This window comes from Erigeron canadensis, chromosome 4 (assembly GCF_010389155.1).
Source record: "Erigeron canadensis isolate Cc75 chromosome 4, C_canadensis_v1, whole genome shotgun sequence".
In the NCBI taxonomy this organism is placed as follows: Eukaryota; Viridiplantae; Streptophyta; class Magnoliopsida; order Asterales; family Asteraceae; genus Erigeron; species Erigeron canadensis.
In genome coordinates this window covers 40,338,508-40,355,915 of record NC_057764.1, presented here as the reverse complement: position 1 = coordinate 40,355,915, position 17,408 = coordinate 40,338,508, and the positions used below count along the sequence as shown (strand labels likewise).

The 17,408-nt window shown below is 31.5% G+C and overlaps 2 protein-coding genes across 3 annotated transcripts; both read left to right on the top strand.

Annotated features, from left to right (window-relative positions):
• The first annotated feature begins 5,442 nt into the window (after nt 1-5,442).
• Nucleotides 5,443-7,368, top strand: LOC122595347 (WAT1-related protein At4g30420-like). Its single transcript, XM_043767693.1, has 7 exons — nt 5,443-5,673; nt 5,764-5,832; nt 5,916-6,032; nt 6,122-6,359; nt 6,456-6,614; nt 6,716-6,867; nt 6,960-7,368. The coding sequence occupies exons 1-7, from the start codon at nt 5,495-5,497 to the stop codon at nt 7,159-7,161; spliced, it is 1,116 nt and encodes a 371-aa protein (XP_043623628.1). The 5' UTR covers nt 5,443-5,494; the 3' UTR covers nt 7,162-7,368.
• Nucleotides 7,369-13,612: 6,244 nt separating this feature from the next.
• Nucleotides 13,613-16,048, top strand: LOC122597919 (WAT1-related protein At4g30420-like). 2 transcript variants are annotated; one of them, XM_043770507.1, is made up of 8 exons: nt 13,613-13,664; nt 13,761-13,948; nt 14,104-14,169; nt 14,347-14,463; nt 14,564-14,807; nt 14,949-15,107; nt 15,309-15,460; nt 15,662-16,048. In XM_043770507.1, exons 1-8 carry the CDS (start codon nt 13,632-13,634, stop codon nt 15,861-15,863), a joined length of 1,161 nt encoding a protein of 386 aa, XP_043626442.1. In that variant the 5' UTR covers nt 13,613-13,631; the 3' UTR covers nt 15,864-16,048. The 2 variants fall into 2 exon arrangements, with proteins under 2 accessions (XP_043626442.1, XP_043626444.1); XM_043770509.1 differs by lacking the exon at nt 13,613-13,664 and having other exon boundaries at nt 13,720-13,948.
• Nucleotides 16,049-17,408: the final 1,360 nt, after the last annotated feature.

The window sequence follows — 17,408 nt, the reverse complement described above, 5'->3', positions numbered from 1 at the left end:
TAGCCGCTTAAGCTATAGGTGAAAGCTATTAGTTTATGGAGGAACCATGATGGCTAAGGGCGGGTAGATCACTCTAGCACTGATCACTCCTTATGACTTTTAAGTTCACTCCCACCAGCTACCTCTTATTAATATTCTTAAGGACGAAACTCGTACCGTACACTTATAAGTATAGTTTACTAACTCGGGTTAAAAAAATATTAATTTTAAATTTTTTTTTTTAACGAGCTAAATATATATAAAAAAAAGAAGATGAAAAAGTGAAAAAAAAACCTTAAAATATCAAAAACGAATTTTCTCTTATTTTTTCTATAAAAACCTTTTATCAGGATTTCTAGCCCATATATATATTGGGACTCAACAATACATATGCTTAATTATGAATTTGTGTAAATTTATAAATTTAGAGAAGTATTTATATATTATATAAATTTATAATATATAGACCTAAAGATTATGTTTAATTTGAAGCTTAGTATATTCAATGGGTGACACATGAAAGACAAAAGTTGTCTTTCTTCATTTTTGCCATTATTTAATATTATATAAAAAAAGGATAATTGGAGTATGAACCTTTTGTACCATTTTAGTATTCGGAGTATACATCACATAGAGTTCATTATGGTGACTCACCATTCTCACACATAGTCCACAATATATAATTTTTGCACGTGTTTTTTGGTAAGTTTCAAACATATAATATGCAAATTTTATTTGTAGGCTCATTTTATTTGATATGCGTGAGCTTGGTGTCCATAAATACCTTATTTATGAAAATTTGAATCAAGAGTTTTAAATTGGAGATTTATTTTGTGCAAAAGCTTTATAGCACGATTAAGGTAATCTCCCAACATTCGCAAATAATTCAAATTTTTTTTCTTGAAAAATTTTCAAAACTAACTAATGTTATATATGTGAATGCCGTTCTCATTTTATAATACGAGTAATTAGAATATATTTCTTCTTTCAATTAAATGAAAAACGTTTAATGTGTTGTGCGCGCTGTGAAGAGACGGTCAATGGCAAATCCACATTTTAATGTTACAAATAGGGCAAACTTAAGGTTTCGATTGGAGTATTTTATTTGTTTGAATAAATGGTCCTTGAGGAGTTGAGGTTTTATCTGGTGACTATATTCGCCTTCATTGACCTTTTATAATTCAACATTTGCATCTGTTTTAAATTCTTTCATTATACATTTATACCTAATTCCTGATCTGACAGGATGAATTTTCTGTTAAGAATGACAAATTTTTATAGTCGAGATAATATCTTCATAAGAACTATGAGCAAGTGACGAACATTTGTGAGTCCACCTTATTAGTTTCGGCCTTTTTTTTATTTTTAATTTTTTATTATTGTTGGTTGGATCTTCATGACAAATGATACAAATTCAAAATAGGACAAGTTTTTGAAATTGGATAGAAAATTCGGGTCAAGGATGCCAAATATTGCCCCAACTTTTATCCATCCTACATGATCTATCTAGAGTGCTTAATTTTTGTCTAAACAATTTCGGTATCATAATGCATAATATTTGTGTAAAAGATGGGGACTGAAAAAGCATCACTAATCCGAATTACGACCATCCTACTAATTTTTAAAGTCAAACATTTTATTATTTGAAGAAATCACTTTATCGCATCATCAAAGAGATACGATTCTCGACTTTTGAACAAAATTAGTGCAACATGCCTACGATTTCTTTGTAATTATTTTTTATGGATTTTTAAAGTTTTTTCTATAAAAAATATCTACTAAGGGGGAGGGAGCCGAAAGGTTCAACCCTCTCATCTCCCTTTAAATACCCAATCAAATTACACCACCTCATTGCAACCCTCCAACCTTTTTTTAGTGGCAACCGAAACTCCCAACCTTTCTTCACATTTTAATAATTCATCCTTAACATTTATTAACTTTACATAACTAACCCTTTTTTTAATTTATATGTTTTATTAATAACAAAACACATTACATAATACTTAAAACACATTATATATTAAAAGTAAAACATGACATAATTAAAAAAAAAGTTTATATTATGCCCAAAAAAATGTTGAAAAAAAAAAGAAAAAAAAAATTATGTTAAAATTTCATTTTGTTAAAGAAATTAAGAAAGTAAAAAGGTTAGGGAAAAAAACAAAACAAAAAAAACAAAAAATTGTAAACAACAGCTTAAGAAAAACTTTCAGCATAATTGCAATTTGGTCCCTGCTTTTTCTTCCTTCCCCTTTTTGGTCCTCCAACGGTCATACCCCAAGTTTGATGGGTTGACACTTCCGGTCCCTTTCCCCCTCAACCTTCCGCGAGTTCTAAACTCGCTCCCCCCTTCTAGCTGCCATCTCCCTTCCATGGCGGCCGAATTCTTCACATTTTAATAATTCATCCTTAACATTTATTAACTTTACATAACTAACCCTTTTTTTAATTTATATGTTTTATTAATAACAAAACACATTACATAATACTTAAAACACATTATATATTAAAAGTAAAACATGACATAATTAAAAAAAAAGTTTATATTATGCCCAAAAAAATGTTGAAAAAAAAAAGAAAAAAAAAATTATGTTAAAATTTCATTTTGTTAAAGAAATTAAGAAAGTAAAAAGGTTAGGGAAAAAAACAAAACAAAAAAAAAACAAAAAATTGTAAACAACAGCTTAAGAAAAACTTTCAGCATAATTGCAATTTGGTCCCTGCTTTTTCTTCCTTCCCCTTTTTGGTCCTCCAACGGTCATACCCCAAGTTTGATGGGTTGACACTTCCGGTCCCTTTCCCCCTCAACCTTCCGCGAGTTCTAAACTCGCTCCCCCCTTCTAGCTGCCATCTCCCTTCCATGGCGGCCGAAGCTCGCCGATCTCCCTGCAGCTCGCTCCATCTCGCCTTCGGCTCCCTCCCCCTAATATATTTACTATTTATTAATGAATTTGCAATTATATTCATGACTATTGAAATATGTTTTTATTTAAGATAATAATGATGATATGGTAGCAACAAACTCAATTTCCAATATAGTGAGTTATGGGGAAAAGTTGACAAGTCGAATACATTGCACCCCCATCGGCTCTTTTTGGCGCGCAACAAGCATCACCAAGCGAAATCGGGCCATTGAATCTTGAATGTGTTCGGAGAAGCGCTTTGACCGATTTTTTATCTTTTCCCTTTCACCACAAATATAAATATATGTATATACAGACACACACACACATACATGTCTTCCAACGACGTTTCCAGCAAGCCTCTATTTTCCGACGACTTTTATACGTGTAACATCTCTTTGTGGGTTTTCAAGCAACCTTTTTTTTTGGCAACCCATTTTTTTGGGGAGTTTCTCCTTTTTTACCCCTTTGTTTCCCGACAAGGTGTCATCGTTGTCATCATCATCATCACCGGGATATATGGGGAGGAGATTTTACGTCTTACAGGAAAGAAGAAGAAGAATAAATGTATATATATATAGATGGAATAATGGAATCATCCACGGGTTCTTTTAAGTAGATGAGAAAGAAAGAATATTTATATATATATATATATTTTTCATATATATATATATATATTTTTCCATTATTCTATATATATATATGTATGTATAGATAGATAGATAGATGGAGCCTGATATATTGTTGTTTGAAAAAAAAAAAAAGATAGATAAGATAGATGGAGCTAATCAATATTTTTTTTCTAACTACACCTTTAGATTTGACATTTTTTTGATAAGTTTTGATAAATATTTTTTTATAGCCCACATGACATATTTCTATTAGTTAATTTTCTTGCCAAAATTTACCAATGGTTGTAAATTTGACACTACACAGACTCTTTAAATGTCGTAAATTGGTTCAGATGGTTAGTACCGTATATTATTGACATCATGACATCTAACAACTTTAGTTTCTAATACAATACCAATAGTCTAGTGGATCGCAAGCATCTTTCGTCTCAGTGTCTCACAACATGTCAATATCAAAAAAAAGGTGATCAAAATGATGAGTTAATAATGCAACAATGAAAAAATATACGATGACTAATAAATTGTAAAAGGTGTATGTGCTCGAATCATGTAACACCTGACCTAGTCACATTTTATTTGCTCGTATAATGTAACATCTACCAATCAGAATCAACTTAAAAGGTGTACGTGCTATATCGTGTTGTCAATGCTTAGCTGTCGTATACCGATCCTTAATCAATATTTAGAGACCACGTACTTAATTTGCCTTCTTTCTGCTTCCTTGTGCTTTCGTTTGTACTACTAAATACTGATTTGACAAATTTATTTGTGGTCATCTTCACACAAGCAACTAAATTAAAAATCAAATAACAATGTCCAACACGTCTTGTTTTAATCTGAAATAAAAAAGCAGCCAACTTCAATGATTTAATCTATAATAATAATAATAATAATGCAAATACGTTGTAGTTGCCCCCTTAAGTTTTAGACGAGCATGGTACCCGCACAATGCAGCGGCGGTAGTGGGTACGGCGGTCTAGTATTGTTGGTGACGGTATTATTTCTGGTGGTGGCGGTGTCAAGTCTTAAATGATGTAGGTTGATGTAAATGTGATTGTGGAATATTTAAAAAGATAAGGACTTAAAGTGTTAATTATTAAAATAAATGTCAAGGGCAATTCTGGTAATTCAAAGACGAAAATTATTAAAAATAAAAAGAGCCTTTTTGCTTTATAAAGGAATAGAGATAGAGATATATAATTGAGGGATAAGTTATATACTTCCGGAAATATATATATAAAATAAATGTTAACGCCTATGTGCATTTTTATGGCCTATGTGCATTTTTATAATTGAGGGATAAGTTATATACTTCTGAAAATACGTTTTTTTGAAAAATATATTGAGATGAGAAATCAAGACTCGTGGAATAATATAATTTTTTATAAAAATAAACATGCTTTTTTTGAAATAACTTAAGTTATTCCCTGTAATTAATTACATGAAATTGGTACATGTTTCACTTGATTAATCCTTGTCCTTACAACTTATAAAATCAGAGATACTCGTATAATTTTACTAGACTTGGATGAAAAAATTTTAATCCTTTATAATAAAACTTTCTTTAAAAAAAAAAAATCAGTAATTAGAGTATATCACATACACAAATAGCCTAAGATTTATAGCGTGGTACACTTTGCCATTTTCGTTTTTTGGTTTATGACGAATTCTCGTGGTTTCTAGTGGGTTCTGGTTGTAACGTTTACTGTTTGTTTTTATTTTTTAATTTTAGTAAAGGGTTGATTGACGAATGGAGTTTTTGATCATGGCCCACAATGGTAGGGAAAAATAGTTGTACAATATGAAACATGCTTCAATTCATTTAATGCTAATCAAAATTATTAAAAAAAGAATAAAAATAATATATGCAATTGATTTTCTAGCTGGAAGTTGAGAGTATATAAAGGGGGGGTCCTTTTAAGTTTCAATTATATTATTTAGTTCTACCTACTACAAAAAAAACTCAAATAGGGGTGAATAATGGGGTGGATAGAGTATTACAGGCCAGTAATGGTTATGATGGCCTTGCAGCTAACCTATGCAGGAATGTCCGTATCCGCTAAAGCTGCTCTTTTGCAAGGAATGAGTCCCCGGGTTTTTGTTCTTTATAGACAAGCTTTTGGAACTTTGTTTATTGCCCCCGTTGCCTTCTTTTCACGGTATATACATATGTTAGTTATAACTTGTATGATTATCGATCAGTCGATAAGAGGCATTCTAATTTGTATGTGTGTATCTTAATTAATCAGGAGGAAAGCAAAAGGTAATTCTATAGGATGGGAGAGCTTTTCGTTGATCTTCATTGCAGCCTTATTTGGGTAAATTAATTATCTTGAATCACGATATAATTATCTCAAGATCCAAATCCATGGGAAATAACAAGGTTTTTCTTTTCGAATAGAATAACAGGCAACCAAATGATTCAATATGAAGGCATATACTTGGCCTCGGCTTCAGCAGCAAGTGCCTTGTCTAATCTTATCCCTGCCATCACTTTTGTTGCCGCGTCCATTGTTGGGTACTAATCATTTATTAAAATTTTCCGCTTCATTTTGTTCTGATATGATGAATCATAAAATGAATGAGCTCTGATTTGGAATTTGTTAGATTCGAACGAATAGACATGCGGAGCGTCAGAACTATTGCCAAAATATTAGGGACGGTTGTGTGTGTCTCGGGTGCTTCTGCAATGACACTCATCAAAGGCCCTAAACTACTAAATGCACAGTTGCCGTCATCAAATTCTTTATTGTTCGATTCAGTTGAAACTAATAATACATGGCTTTTGGGTTGTATATGTCTCTTTGTTAGCTGTAGCTGCTGGTCCTTTTGGCTAATTTTACAGGTAGGTGTATATCTAATCTAATCCTTAACATAATCAGATTTTTTAGAGACTACTCCTTTACCTTTTCTAATAATAGCGTTAAGTTATGTTTAACAGGTGCCACTCACTCGAAGCTATCCTGACCACTTATCGCTATCTGCTTGGATGTGTTTTATTGGAACACTGCAATGTGCGACGGTTACATTCTTTACAGATCCCTCCGTGGAAGCTTGGAAAATTAAATCGTATTTTGAATTGGGAACTTGCTTATACGCGGTAATAACTACTACATTCGTTGGGATATATTAACCAATCAACATTAAAATTCAAATTCATTGTGTCTGAAAACTTATGTTGATGTTTTTCATCATCATCAGGGAATTTTTGGTTCGGGAATATCTATATTTGCGCAATCATGGGTCATCCAAAAGAGAGGCCCTGTATTCGCAGCAATGTTCAATCCTTTAAATACAGTTGTCGTCACAATTGTCGCTTGTATATTTCTACAAGAACAGATATACTTTGGAAGGTAATTAATTAAGTGTAATATTAATGAACCTCTAATAATAGAAGCATAACTAATTAAACCACATAATTAATCTTTTTTATTTGAATTTTCAGTGTGATAGGTGCATTTGGAATCATAATTGGGTTGTATGTTGTCCTATGGGGCAAAGCCAAAGACGTTGAAGAGCTAAAAGAAGAACAAGAAAAGACGGCAATGATATCGCAAGATGATGAGATCAAGATCGTCGAGGTTTTGGTTGATGGATCGAACCAGCTGGCTGAGCCACTTTTGCCTAAACAAATCGACAAGTTTTAATTTGGGTTCTTTGAATCTAGCATTGTTGAAGGGGTCCTTTGCGTAATGCCGATTCACAAATTTAAGGTTCCCCATATACGATGAAACCAGTGAACAAAAATTAATAATTTTGTCCCCAAAGTTAATTTATTTTGACTTGTAAGCAAAAGCTTTAGTCGTACATATATGTATTAAAAAAGTATATAGAAAGATTATTCTTTTGGAAAATAATATGCAATCAGCAATACAACGTACAACAACGATATAATGACCGATAAAAAGAATCAATTAATAATTTTGTTGTTGCAAAACAACGTGCATGTGTGGGAGTTTTGTTTTTTAGTTATTATATCTTAAATTTAATTAATTTAATTAAATGTACATTAGCCCATTAATCATGATAATTAATTGCTGCATTGTTGGTTCCACTTGTCAGGAGTTGTGCGGTGTGAATGTGAGGAGTCGTATCGTAGTACAGTTGTCAGGCTTTTTTCCTAATTATGCCGTCCAGGATGGATTGGAAGGGTGGGATCCATTTTTTGTCTTTTCTTTTCTCTCCACTCATTCCAACAACATAAATACGGGGTACTTTTTTTTTCCTATAAATAGTTAATAATAAATAAAGTGAGAGTGATATATCTGGGATTGTATTTCGGTGATGGGTTATGAAAATTAATGTTGAGGTTGATGTGGCAAGTGGCATCTCATATGAATATAAAAAGTGTCCCCTAATGCTTAACAAAGTTGGAGAGAAAAATTCAAAGTAGTGAAAATGATCTCAACTCAAAGAATAAATTTTAATCCTTGTGACAAAAAAAAGCCTAAAAGTGAACAAAACCCTTATAAAACCCTTCTCAATGGACTAAAACCGTTTAGTATTAACACTTTGCAAATAGTTTTTCTCGTGTTATATACTCCGAATTTGTTCAGAAATTTTCGGCCCTACAAAAGCCTAGGCCCATGTAATGCCCCATACTCCCACTTTTCCCAATTTTTATTTTTCATCCAATTAATCATCATTTTGTTCTACGAGTGAGATGCTCACGCAATGCTACAACAATGATGATAGCGGCACGCGGTGGCGGCGGCAAGGGTGACGGGTGATTGGGGCAACATTAGTGGTGAATGTAAAAGTAATTGATGTTAAAAAAGGTAGTGTAGTTATGTTTATTGAGGAATTTATGTTGTAGATTATTTCATTAAAAATATTATAGGTACACTAGGTGAAAATGGTTTAAATTAATGGAGAAAGAAGAAAGATATTTTCGATAATCAATTTGTTATTTGAGTTTTTTTTTGAGGTGAGTTCATCTTTTATAAGGTATTATATTATAAGGTATTATAGGTGTACTTCATCTTTTTTTTTCTTATAGTAAGTGTAAAATTTGCAACTTTACGTATAACTTTAAAATCTATAAATAATATTACATGTGATTTTAACCTTGGATATTAAATTTCAATATACATAAAGGTTATAAACTTTAGTGTATAAAATAAATGATTGAGTCTTTATATTTTTTTTATGGATTAAAATATTAAGATACAAGAGGTTTTATACTGGAAGTTAGGTACATGACATCTCTCATTTGTAAAACTTGTTAATATTACATCTATTTTAACTTCCGATTTAAAGTTTTAAAATAAATAAACCCAAAAAAATCAACCTTCACTACGAAGTATAAAGTATTGAAGTATCTATCTTGTTTGTTAACATAATGCATGGTTCAATGTTTGTAAGACCAGTATGTATTCCCGGTGTATTGAGATGAAAACGCCGACTTTCCGGCGTATTGGGTTAAGGGGGTGACGTATTTGTCGGCGTATTGGCTCAAAGTGGTGGTGAATACAACGATGAGGTTAAGCGTATTGAGTATTTTTTTTTTATATTTTTTGAAAGATGTGGATTATTTGCTCGCAACAGAGGATCTACCTTACGTTGTCTTAAACAGATCTGCAATAGAGACCTTCTCACCCGTATTGAGTATTTTAATATGTATATATAAACATATATGATAGTAACTTTATCATAAAAAAAATATATTTGTTCAAGTTTGAATATGTTGAGTTAGAGAGTTGCAAATAAAGGATGAGGGAAGACGACGACTATTAGGCTATCTCCAATCCTAATATCGTCTTTAGACGTACTTGAGTTGTCACATCATAGCCTTACAAATCCTTATACATACTTATAAATCCTTCAAATCATATAATTTTATCTCTAATACCATATAAATATCTTTACATATCTTTTTACCTTCAATTAAAAACAAAAATATATTAGGCAAGGACAAGCAATGATATGCCCTTAGGTAAAAGCATCCTTCAAAATATTAAAGTTTTGAAAGATTTCTTATAAACGCTACTTCCTTATATTTTTATACCTAATATTTATTAGAAATTAGAAATTTATGCATGTATAAAATGTATTATGTATGTTTAAATTTAATATAAAGTGTTTTTAGTATTGATAAAAAATGATGATGTGGCTGTCTAAAAAAATAATACTAATAAAAAATAAAAATAATGAAGATGTGTTTTTAATAAACTGAGATTTTAATGTAAGAGTTAAAAATGAAAATGGTTCAGTGTAGTGAGTCAATTCAGTGTATTCCTGACGTATCATTTATAAACTGAAATTCAGTATGATGAGTTAAAAGATGGTCTAATACCAAGGACAGCGTCGAGTAGCTCCTTAACTTAAAGGTTTCACTAAACGCACTTTTCATAAGTTGAATAAAAGTGTCATATACAGTATAATATTGCCGTGTAGTCAAACATGTCATAAAACCAACTTCGACTATGTCATAAAACATTAAAATTTGATTGTGCATACTGTACCTTTGTTATAAAGGGCTGGCTATCCCTATACTTTAATTGGTTGTGCATTTACAATGACATGTACGAAACTTTAATGTTTACATGGATCATTTTGAGCAATATAACATAATCGTTGAGTATAAATTTTCAAAATTAGACTATCATAACTGATTTATAGCTTGAAAGCGACTTTAACTTTGCAGTGTTAATCATATCAATTCGTTACCTTGCCTTTTACTCGTATCTACGTATTCCAACGTTCTCTTCTTGCTACTTTAATAATATCAAAACAATTCTATATAACTTTCTTTGTCTTATTCAAGCAACATTCCTTAATAATATCAAGGAATGATATTCCCCGTCATATGACTCATATAAATGATCCATTCGTCACCTACAACAATGTCATTTTCTTGTAAATTACTCCATTTTCCGTCCTAAAAGACGGTCCACAAACAAAAAAAAAGTTACAAGTTAAGATAGGGTAATTAACAGCTTTTATATGGCGAGAGAAAGGTATTCGTGTGTTGCGGCGGTGATAAAGGTGGCGGCAGGGTGGTGATGTAATGGCGGCGGCGGTGGCGGCGAGCGGCGGTAGCGGCGAGCGGCGGTAGCGGCAGAGATTGGTGGTGGTGGCGGTGGCGCCGGTGAGTAGTGAGAAGTTATTGATGTAATGTGGTTATGATGTATGGGTACATCATGCATTAGAATGTGTACACTTGTGAAACTTAAAATCAATATTGAAATTTTAAGTTAAATGTTTAAAAATCAAAAGTAAATTTGTTTTATTTATATCTATATCTTCTATACTCATTTATAATACAAACTAGAATTTTATTTTTAGAATCTCTTAATCTGTTAAAACATTTATAACATATATCTTTTATATAATATAAATTACCTTCATTAACTTATTAAATCATATGAGTTATTTTACATCAATTACTTATCGTACTCGCCACCGTTGCCGCTATAAGTCGCCACCACCGACACGCTGCCGCCTACACCGCATTGCGCGGTTTTTTTTATAGTAATATAGTATAGATAGAAAGTCATATTTAATTTTATATTTAAGACATGCTTGAATTGAAAAGTTGTATAACGATGATTAAAAAAAGGTATAGTAGATAACTAATGTGGTTGTAAAAATGAACATTGATACAAACAAATCGAAAGGTGGACAATTAAATGTGATAATTAGATGGAGTAATAATTTTCCATGAAAAAGATAAGTTTGATCGTAAGAAGGATATAGCACCAAATCGACACAATTAGGTAATCTAAATGAATATGGCAAGAGGAAGAAAAATGACAAACAGGTACCAAATAATCTATTCATAAAGCCTACATTATTTACAATCACAATTCAAGTAGCAAATGACAACTTCAACTCGATCCTTACCTATTCCACCTCAATTCCACATCCTCAGTTTCATTCTTTTATATATTATTTTGTCCAGCTTAGGAGACTCTTGAATAATCAAGATTTATTCTAAATAGTTAAAAGATTGCTTATGATGCTCCCAAAGTAAGCGTGACTTGTTAGGCGAAAAGAGCTGGGCATATTTTTATACTACTAGAGTTATTTTAAAAACTCTTATTAAAAAAACAAAAATTATTCTGATCATACATTTCATCCTTTTATTAAAATAATAAAACTCCACTTAATTCATTAAAATACTTTAATCTTACGAATCGTACATTGTTAGACGGGAAAAATATATATAATATGTAGTCTTAAACTTTCGTCATCTTTCAATAAAGATGTGACTCAATAAGCTTTTGACGGCTTTTTTTTTTATATTTTTATATTTTTTGTTATTTACGCATGTATTAATGATATAACATACGCATGTAAAAGTACAATAGTACATATCTGTAGAAAATTAATTCATTTATGCATGTGTAAATTAGCCGGAAACTGTGATTCAAACCGAACTCGCTCTTAATGTTATTAACAATGGGTAGCTGGTGGGGATAGGTCACAAGGGGTGATAGGTCACAAGGGGTGATAGGTCATAGGGGACGTGATACATCATAAGGGTGATCGGCGATGGGGTGAAATACCCAAACGGCCTCTGCCCTTAGCCGCTATGGCTCCACCATAGACTAACGAGATGCAACCTTGGCCACCATGACTCCATCATGGATTGACGGACTCCGCCTTTAAATGTCATTATTGTGTAAATATGATCATTTGATAAATTACATGTGAAAATAAAGATTTTATACATCAGTAAACAAAGTATATAATATAGATGCATAACAGATATTAAGATTTTATAAGAAAATCAAAATATAATATATAAGTCCATTATTGAACCATGTGTGACTGATAACAGGCACCTAATAAGTTTAAAAACACCTCCACCTAGGATCACAAATTTCTTTTTTGGTGGGATGATGGAACATTTTGTTTTCTATAGGGATGTACCAATTAAGTTAATATTTCATGTAATTATTATATGTTACATTTCAACCTTCCTGTTACGATTTATTCAAGTTTTGTTATACACAAACAATTATTGTACTAGCAAGATGTATTACAAATAAAAACTTTTTTTTCCTTTAAAAAATTAAGCTTTTGAATTACTTTTTTTACTCCTAACCTTTTAACACATGTAATCTAAACTCTAAAACACTCTTACATAAAACCAAAAATCTTCACACATATTTCATACTCTACAAGTTCCCATTTTCATTAACTATGTTATCCTTTTACGCCAACTATCTTTACATTAATAACCACATCGTTAATGTCACCATCACCCATCGTCGATGTTCTGCCGCGTATTTTTCCCTCTCGTAACTCTCGAAAGATACTAAATGGCGTGATTAACATGTTATGTATTATCTGGAGCAAAGCTGATTTTGGGTTAAAGCTAGGCCCAACATATATGTGGCGAAATTAACCCACCTTAAGTTTTCTAACTCTACTAAAGAATATTAATACAAACTGCGTTGTATAACTTACTCTTAACAACAGCGCTTAGCTGATGTGTGTAAATATATTGAAAAAATGTAAAAAACAAAAGTGAGTATATAAGGTAATTATGGGTTGCCACCTCCGTATTTAATGAGTTACGAGTATGATAAGAAAAGGTTAAATTGTGAACCATTTAAATTATAAAAACTATAAAAAATTTAAATTTAGTTACGAGTATGATAAAAAAAAGGTTAAGGTGAGAACCATTTAAATTTTAATTTAATTTGATATATGTTCATATACCATAATATATGTGAACAAATTTATTCATATATAAACTGATTAATTAAGTTATATTTTATATTACATATGAATATATATGAATGATTTTCACATGAACTAATTTACGTAGTTCTGATATACTTGTTACTCCATATATAATTTTGAATATAAGAAGCTATTAGTTGTGCGCTAATATATATAAAAACAATATATATGTTACTAATACGTTTATATATGCATATATATATTCGTGCATGATTCATTACACATATATGATTATTGTTAGTCAATTCAAACCATAAATATCTGCATTATATATGTTATTTAGTTTATAATTCATATCCAAATCCACCTAAAGTGATTAGGGACATCCATCAAGTCGGTGAAAATTATTATTCCCAAATTCTTGTCCCGGCCTATGGCAAATTGGCTATAGAAGAGCAAGGACTAAGGTTGGAAAAACTCAATGATTAGATACCCAAGTGCAAAATCTCAACTTGTAAGTATATAACTATATATGTAGTCTCATTGGCAATAGTCAAGTTTCAAATTTGTGGAGCAATAAAATCACATTACAAACTCATCAATAATTAAGGTTCAAAAAATGGAGGGATTGGAGTATTACAAGCCATTGATTGTTATGTTGGTATTGCAATTTACATATGGAGCAGTTTCTATATCAACTAGAGCTTCTCTCTTGGAAGGAATGAACCCCAGAGTTTTTGTTGTCTATAGACAAGCCATTGCCACTTTAGTCATTTCTCCTATCGCTTATTTTTCAAGGTATATATTCATGTTTATTTGAACCCCATCATAATGTTTTACACGTACATTACAACTAGCTATACATGTATTGATCACCATATATATTACAACTTCACATATAACTGTCTTTCTAATCTTATCTATTTGTTTGTCTTTTATAACTTTATTTGTAGGAGAAAAACAAAATGTTCTATCGGATGGAAGAGCTTTGGGTTGATCTTTCTTGCAGCTTTGATAGGGTACGTATACCGCCTTCTTTTCTTTCTTTTTTTTTGCCTTTTAACATTTTAAGTTTGTACTCATGATGACTCGTGAGGTTTTCTAGCGAATTGATGATCAGGAATCTCGTAGAATATGATCATTTTTAAACATATTGATGGAATAGTTATAATCTGTATTATTTATATATGATGCAGAATAACAACCAGCCAGATAATATTTTTAGAAGGCTTGTATTTGGCATCAGCATCAGCTGGAAGTGCCATGTTCAATCTAGTCCCTGCCATCACCTTTGTTGTTGCCTCAATTGTTGGGTACTCAAATTTTTCCAAGGAAAACTTAATTTAAAATGCATGTACGACTACACAATATTGTGCGATCTTTATTCAAGTTTTCGTGAATGTTAATTTGTAGGTACGAGCCAATAAATATTCGAAGCTTTAGAACCATAGCAAAAATACTAGGGACAGTAGTTTGTGTCACAAGTGCTGGTGCAATGGCCCTGATCAAAGGCCCCAAGCTTGTAAATGCACCCTTGCCTCCATCGAATTCTCTGTTGTTGTTAATTTCATCTGAAAGTGATGATACTCTTTGGCTTCTGGGTTGTTTATGTCTCTTTGGCAGCAGTTGTTGCTGGTCCTTTTGGCTAATTATTCAGGTAATTAACATATAATTAAGCTCATATTTTTGCCTTTTTTGTGCAAAAATGCTTTAGCTTGGCTTGTACTTTTTAGGCTTTGCATTTATTTGTATTACACTATTATTTTTAGTCATGAAGTTTGCTAAAAATATATAACAGGTACCAGTGACAAGAAATTACCCGGACCACCTATCTTTATCGGCTTGGATGTGTTTTATTGCGACGGTGCAATCTGGTACGGTTGTATGTTTTTCGGATCCACACTTGGAAGCTTGGAAAGTTGGTTCTTATTTGCAACTTGGATCTTTGTTATATGCGGTAATTATATTAATTGGGTATTTTTTTAAGTTTAAAGAAATAATTATATGTCACCATTTGTAGCTCAATACTTATGATAACAGTTTCATTTAGGTAAAAGACCATCACCCCTGATTCAATATTATATATCACAAATAAAGTTCTGGTATCCTATCTGGGTGATAACAGTTTCATTTTATGACGATTTTTTATGATATGCAGGGTATTGTTGGTTCCGGAATATCTGTATTTGCGCAATCATGGATTATCCAAAAGAGAGGCCCTGTGTTTTCAGCAATGTTTAATCCCTTAAACACAGTTATTGTGACAATTATGGCTTCTATATTTCTACATGAACAAATATACGTTGGAAGGTATATATGTATAGTAACTGATCAAATACAATTAGCTAAGAAACAATTAGCTACAAAAATACGATATTGATAAACACTACCAACATTGCAAATTTATTTTTGCACAATAATGTCATGTGCTCGTCCCAAAATCAAAACAGAATAATGTCTTTTTTTGAAGGTTTTTAAATTTATTATTATTATTTTTTTTTGGAATTTCAGTGTAGTAGGTGCAGTTGGTATTGTGAGCGGGTTGTATGTGGTACTTTGGGGTAAAGCCAAAGATCTTGAAGAGCTAAAGGAAGAACACGCGAAGAAGACGACGTTAATATTGCAAGAAAATCATATCAAGACAATTCAAGTTTTGGTTGATGAATCTAATATCAAGGCACCTCTTTTGCTCAAACAAACGAACAACGTATAATCTAGTGATCAATGATGTTAAATTGTTAATTGTGAAATGCATAAAGTATGATATAGTAGTCTAATTGTACGTTATTAATAAATGATTCATAGTGAAAATTTTGTAAGTAGAGTACTGGTCAATGTTCTGTTGTCCAATGAATTACAACAACTAATGTTTTGTAAAAGAAGCTCATGTTCAATTAATGACTGATCATATTGGATAAGTAACATATCATTTCAGCGCCAATGATTACTAGTCCAATTGGTTAGAAGCATTTCAAGTTTTACCCAAGGTCTTGAGTTCGATCCTTAAGGATGACAAGTCTTGGAGTTTTTTTCTTCCGAATACTTGTAACGACCCATAATCAATATCCCGTTGTCTAGGGTACGTGCAAAGCTTCACCATTATACGGTGAGGTTTCTCTGATGTCGAATAACGACTGAATGTTCGAAAAAAAACATATCATTTCAGCCACACCGAGCCATATATTGTGTGATTTTCAGACAAACTGTGGTTTTCAATAGATTGTGTGATTATTGTGTTTGAGAAACACAAATAATTACAAAAAGTGTAAAGATTAATAATCAGCGTTTTACTTAAAAAAACTAAAATGCAATTTTGAGAAAACATGTAAAACCATTCTTATTCTAAACGCATCAAAATTTTATTAACGCAATTTCAAACATTATCCCGTACGAACTAATGAAATGCATGAACACACACCGCCGATAGTGCATCGTATCGTCTAAATTTGGTTCATAGTTTAATTTTTTTCATTATACATTGTAGAAGATTCTAGATGACAAGTTATAGATGAGGGTCCAGTTTGTTTTTGTTGCTACATTCACTTAATTTCAACAAAAGGCTATTTTTAATTGGAATTTCTTTGGGTAATATTGGATATCCTTTACCGTTTAAGTTTGTCCAAAAACTAATTTTTTTTTGAATGATGTCCTTATCTAAAGGTATGTCCTTATCTAATATATTTTTGTTTTTATTTTGAAGTAAAATGATATGTAAAGATATGTAAGGATGTTTGTATGGTTGAAGATTAAATTATAGGATTTGAAAGACTTATAAAGATGTATAAGGATATGATGTGACAACTCAAAAACGTCCTTAACATTGGAGATAGCCTAATAATAAACAAGTGAGTTTTAAGGATGAAATTGTCACCAAAATATTACTATATGCTTAATCTATAACTAGAAAATTTTGGATCCCGCGTTGCGGAGTCTCAATTCCCTTGTTGAAACGATTCGTTATTTTAGTATATATGCTGTGAATTTTTGACCTCTTAATTAGAAATAATTTTGTCATTAATATGTTTGTTTAAAAGTATGCAAGAAACCAAAACGTAACCCGTAGTAGAAACCCGAACGGGATGTGATATGACAAAAATATCAATATATTAATTCAGAATTTAAACGGATGCGATATAGCAAAATGCAAGTAGTGGTACGGGGTGTATCACAATAAGGTTGAATGACAAATAAAAAGTGTGAAAAAAACAAAAGAAGTAATCCGTAATAAAAAAATCCAAAAAGAAAAAACAAAACTAAA

Bases quoted from the DNA above. Each gene is read 5' to 3' on its own strand.
- LOC122595347 (XM_043767693.1), top strand. From the start codon at position 5,495: ATGGGGTGGATAGAGTATTACAGGCCAGTAATGGTTATGATGGCCTTG. The intron at 5,833-5,915 runs GTAAATTAATTA...CTTTTCGAATAG, and splicing joins TTCATTGCAGCCTTATTTGG to AATAACAGGCAACCAAATGA. The intron at 6,360-6,455 runs GTAGGTGTATAT...TATGTTTAACAG, and splicing joins CCTTTTGGCTAATTTTACAG to GTGCCACTCACTCGAAGCTA.
- LOC122597919 (XM_043770507.1), top strand. From the start codon at position 13,632: ATGATTAGATACCCAAGTGCAAAATCTCAACTT. The intron at 13,949-14,103 runs GTATATATTCAT...CTTTATTTGTAG, and splicing joins CCTATCGCTTATTTTTCAAG to GAGAAAAACAAAATGTTCTA. The intron at 15,108-15,308 runs GTAATTATATTA...TATGATATGCAG, and splicing joins TTGGATCTTTGTTATATGCG to GGTATTGTTGGTTCCGGAAT.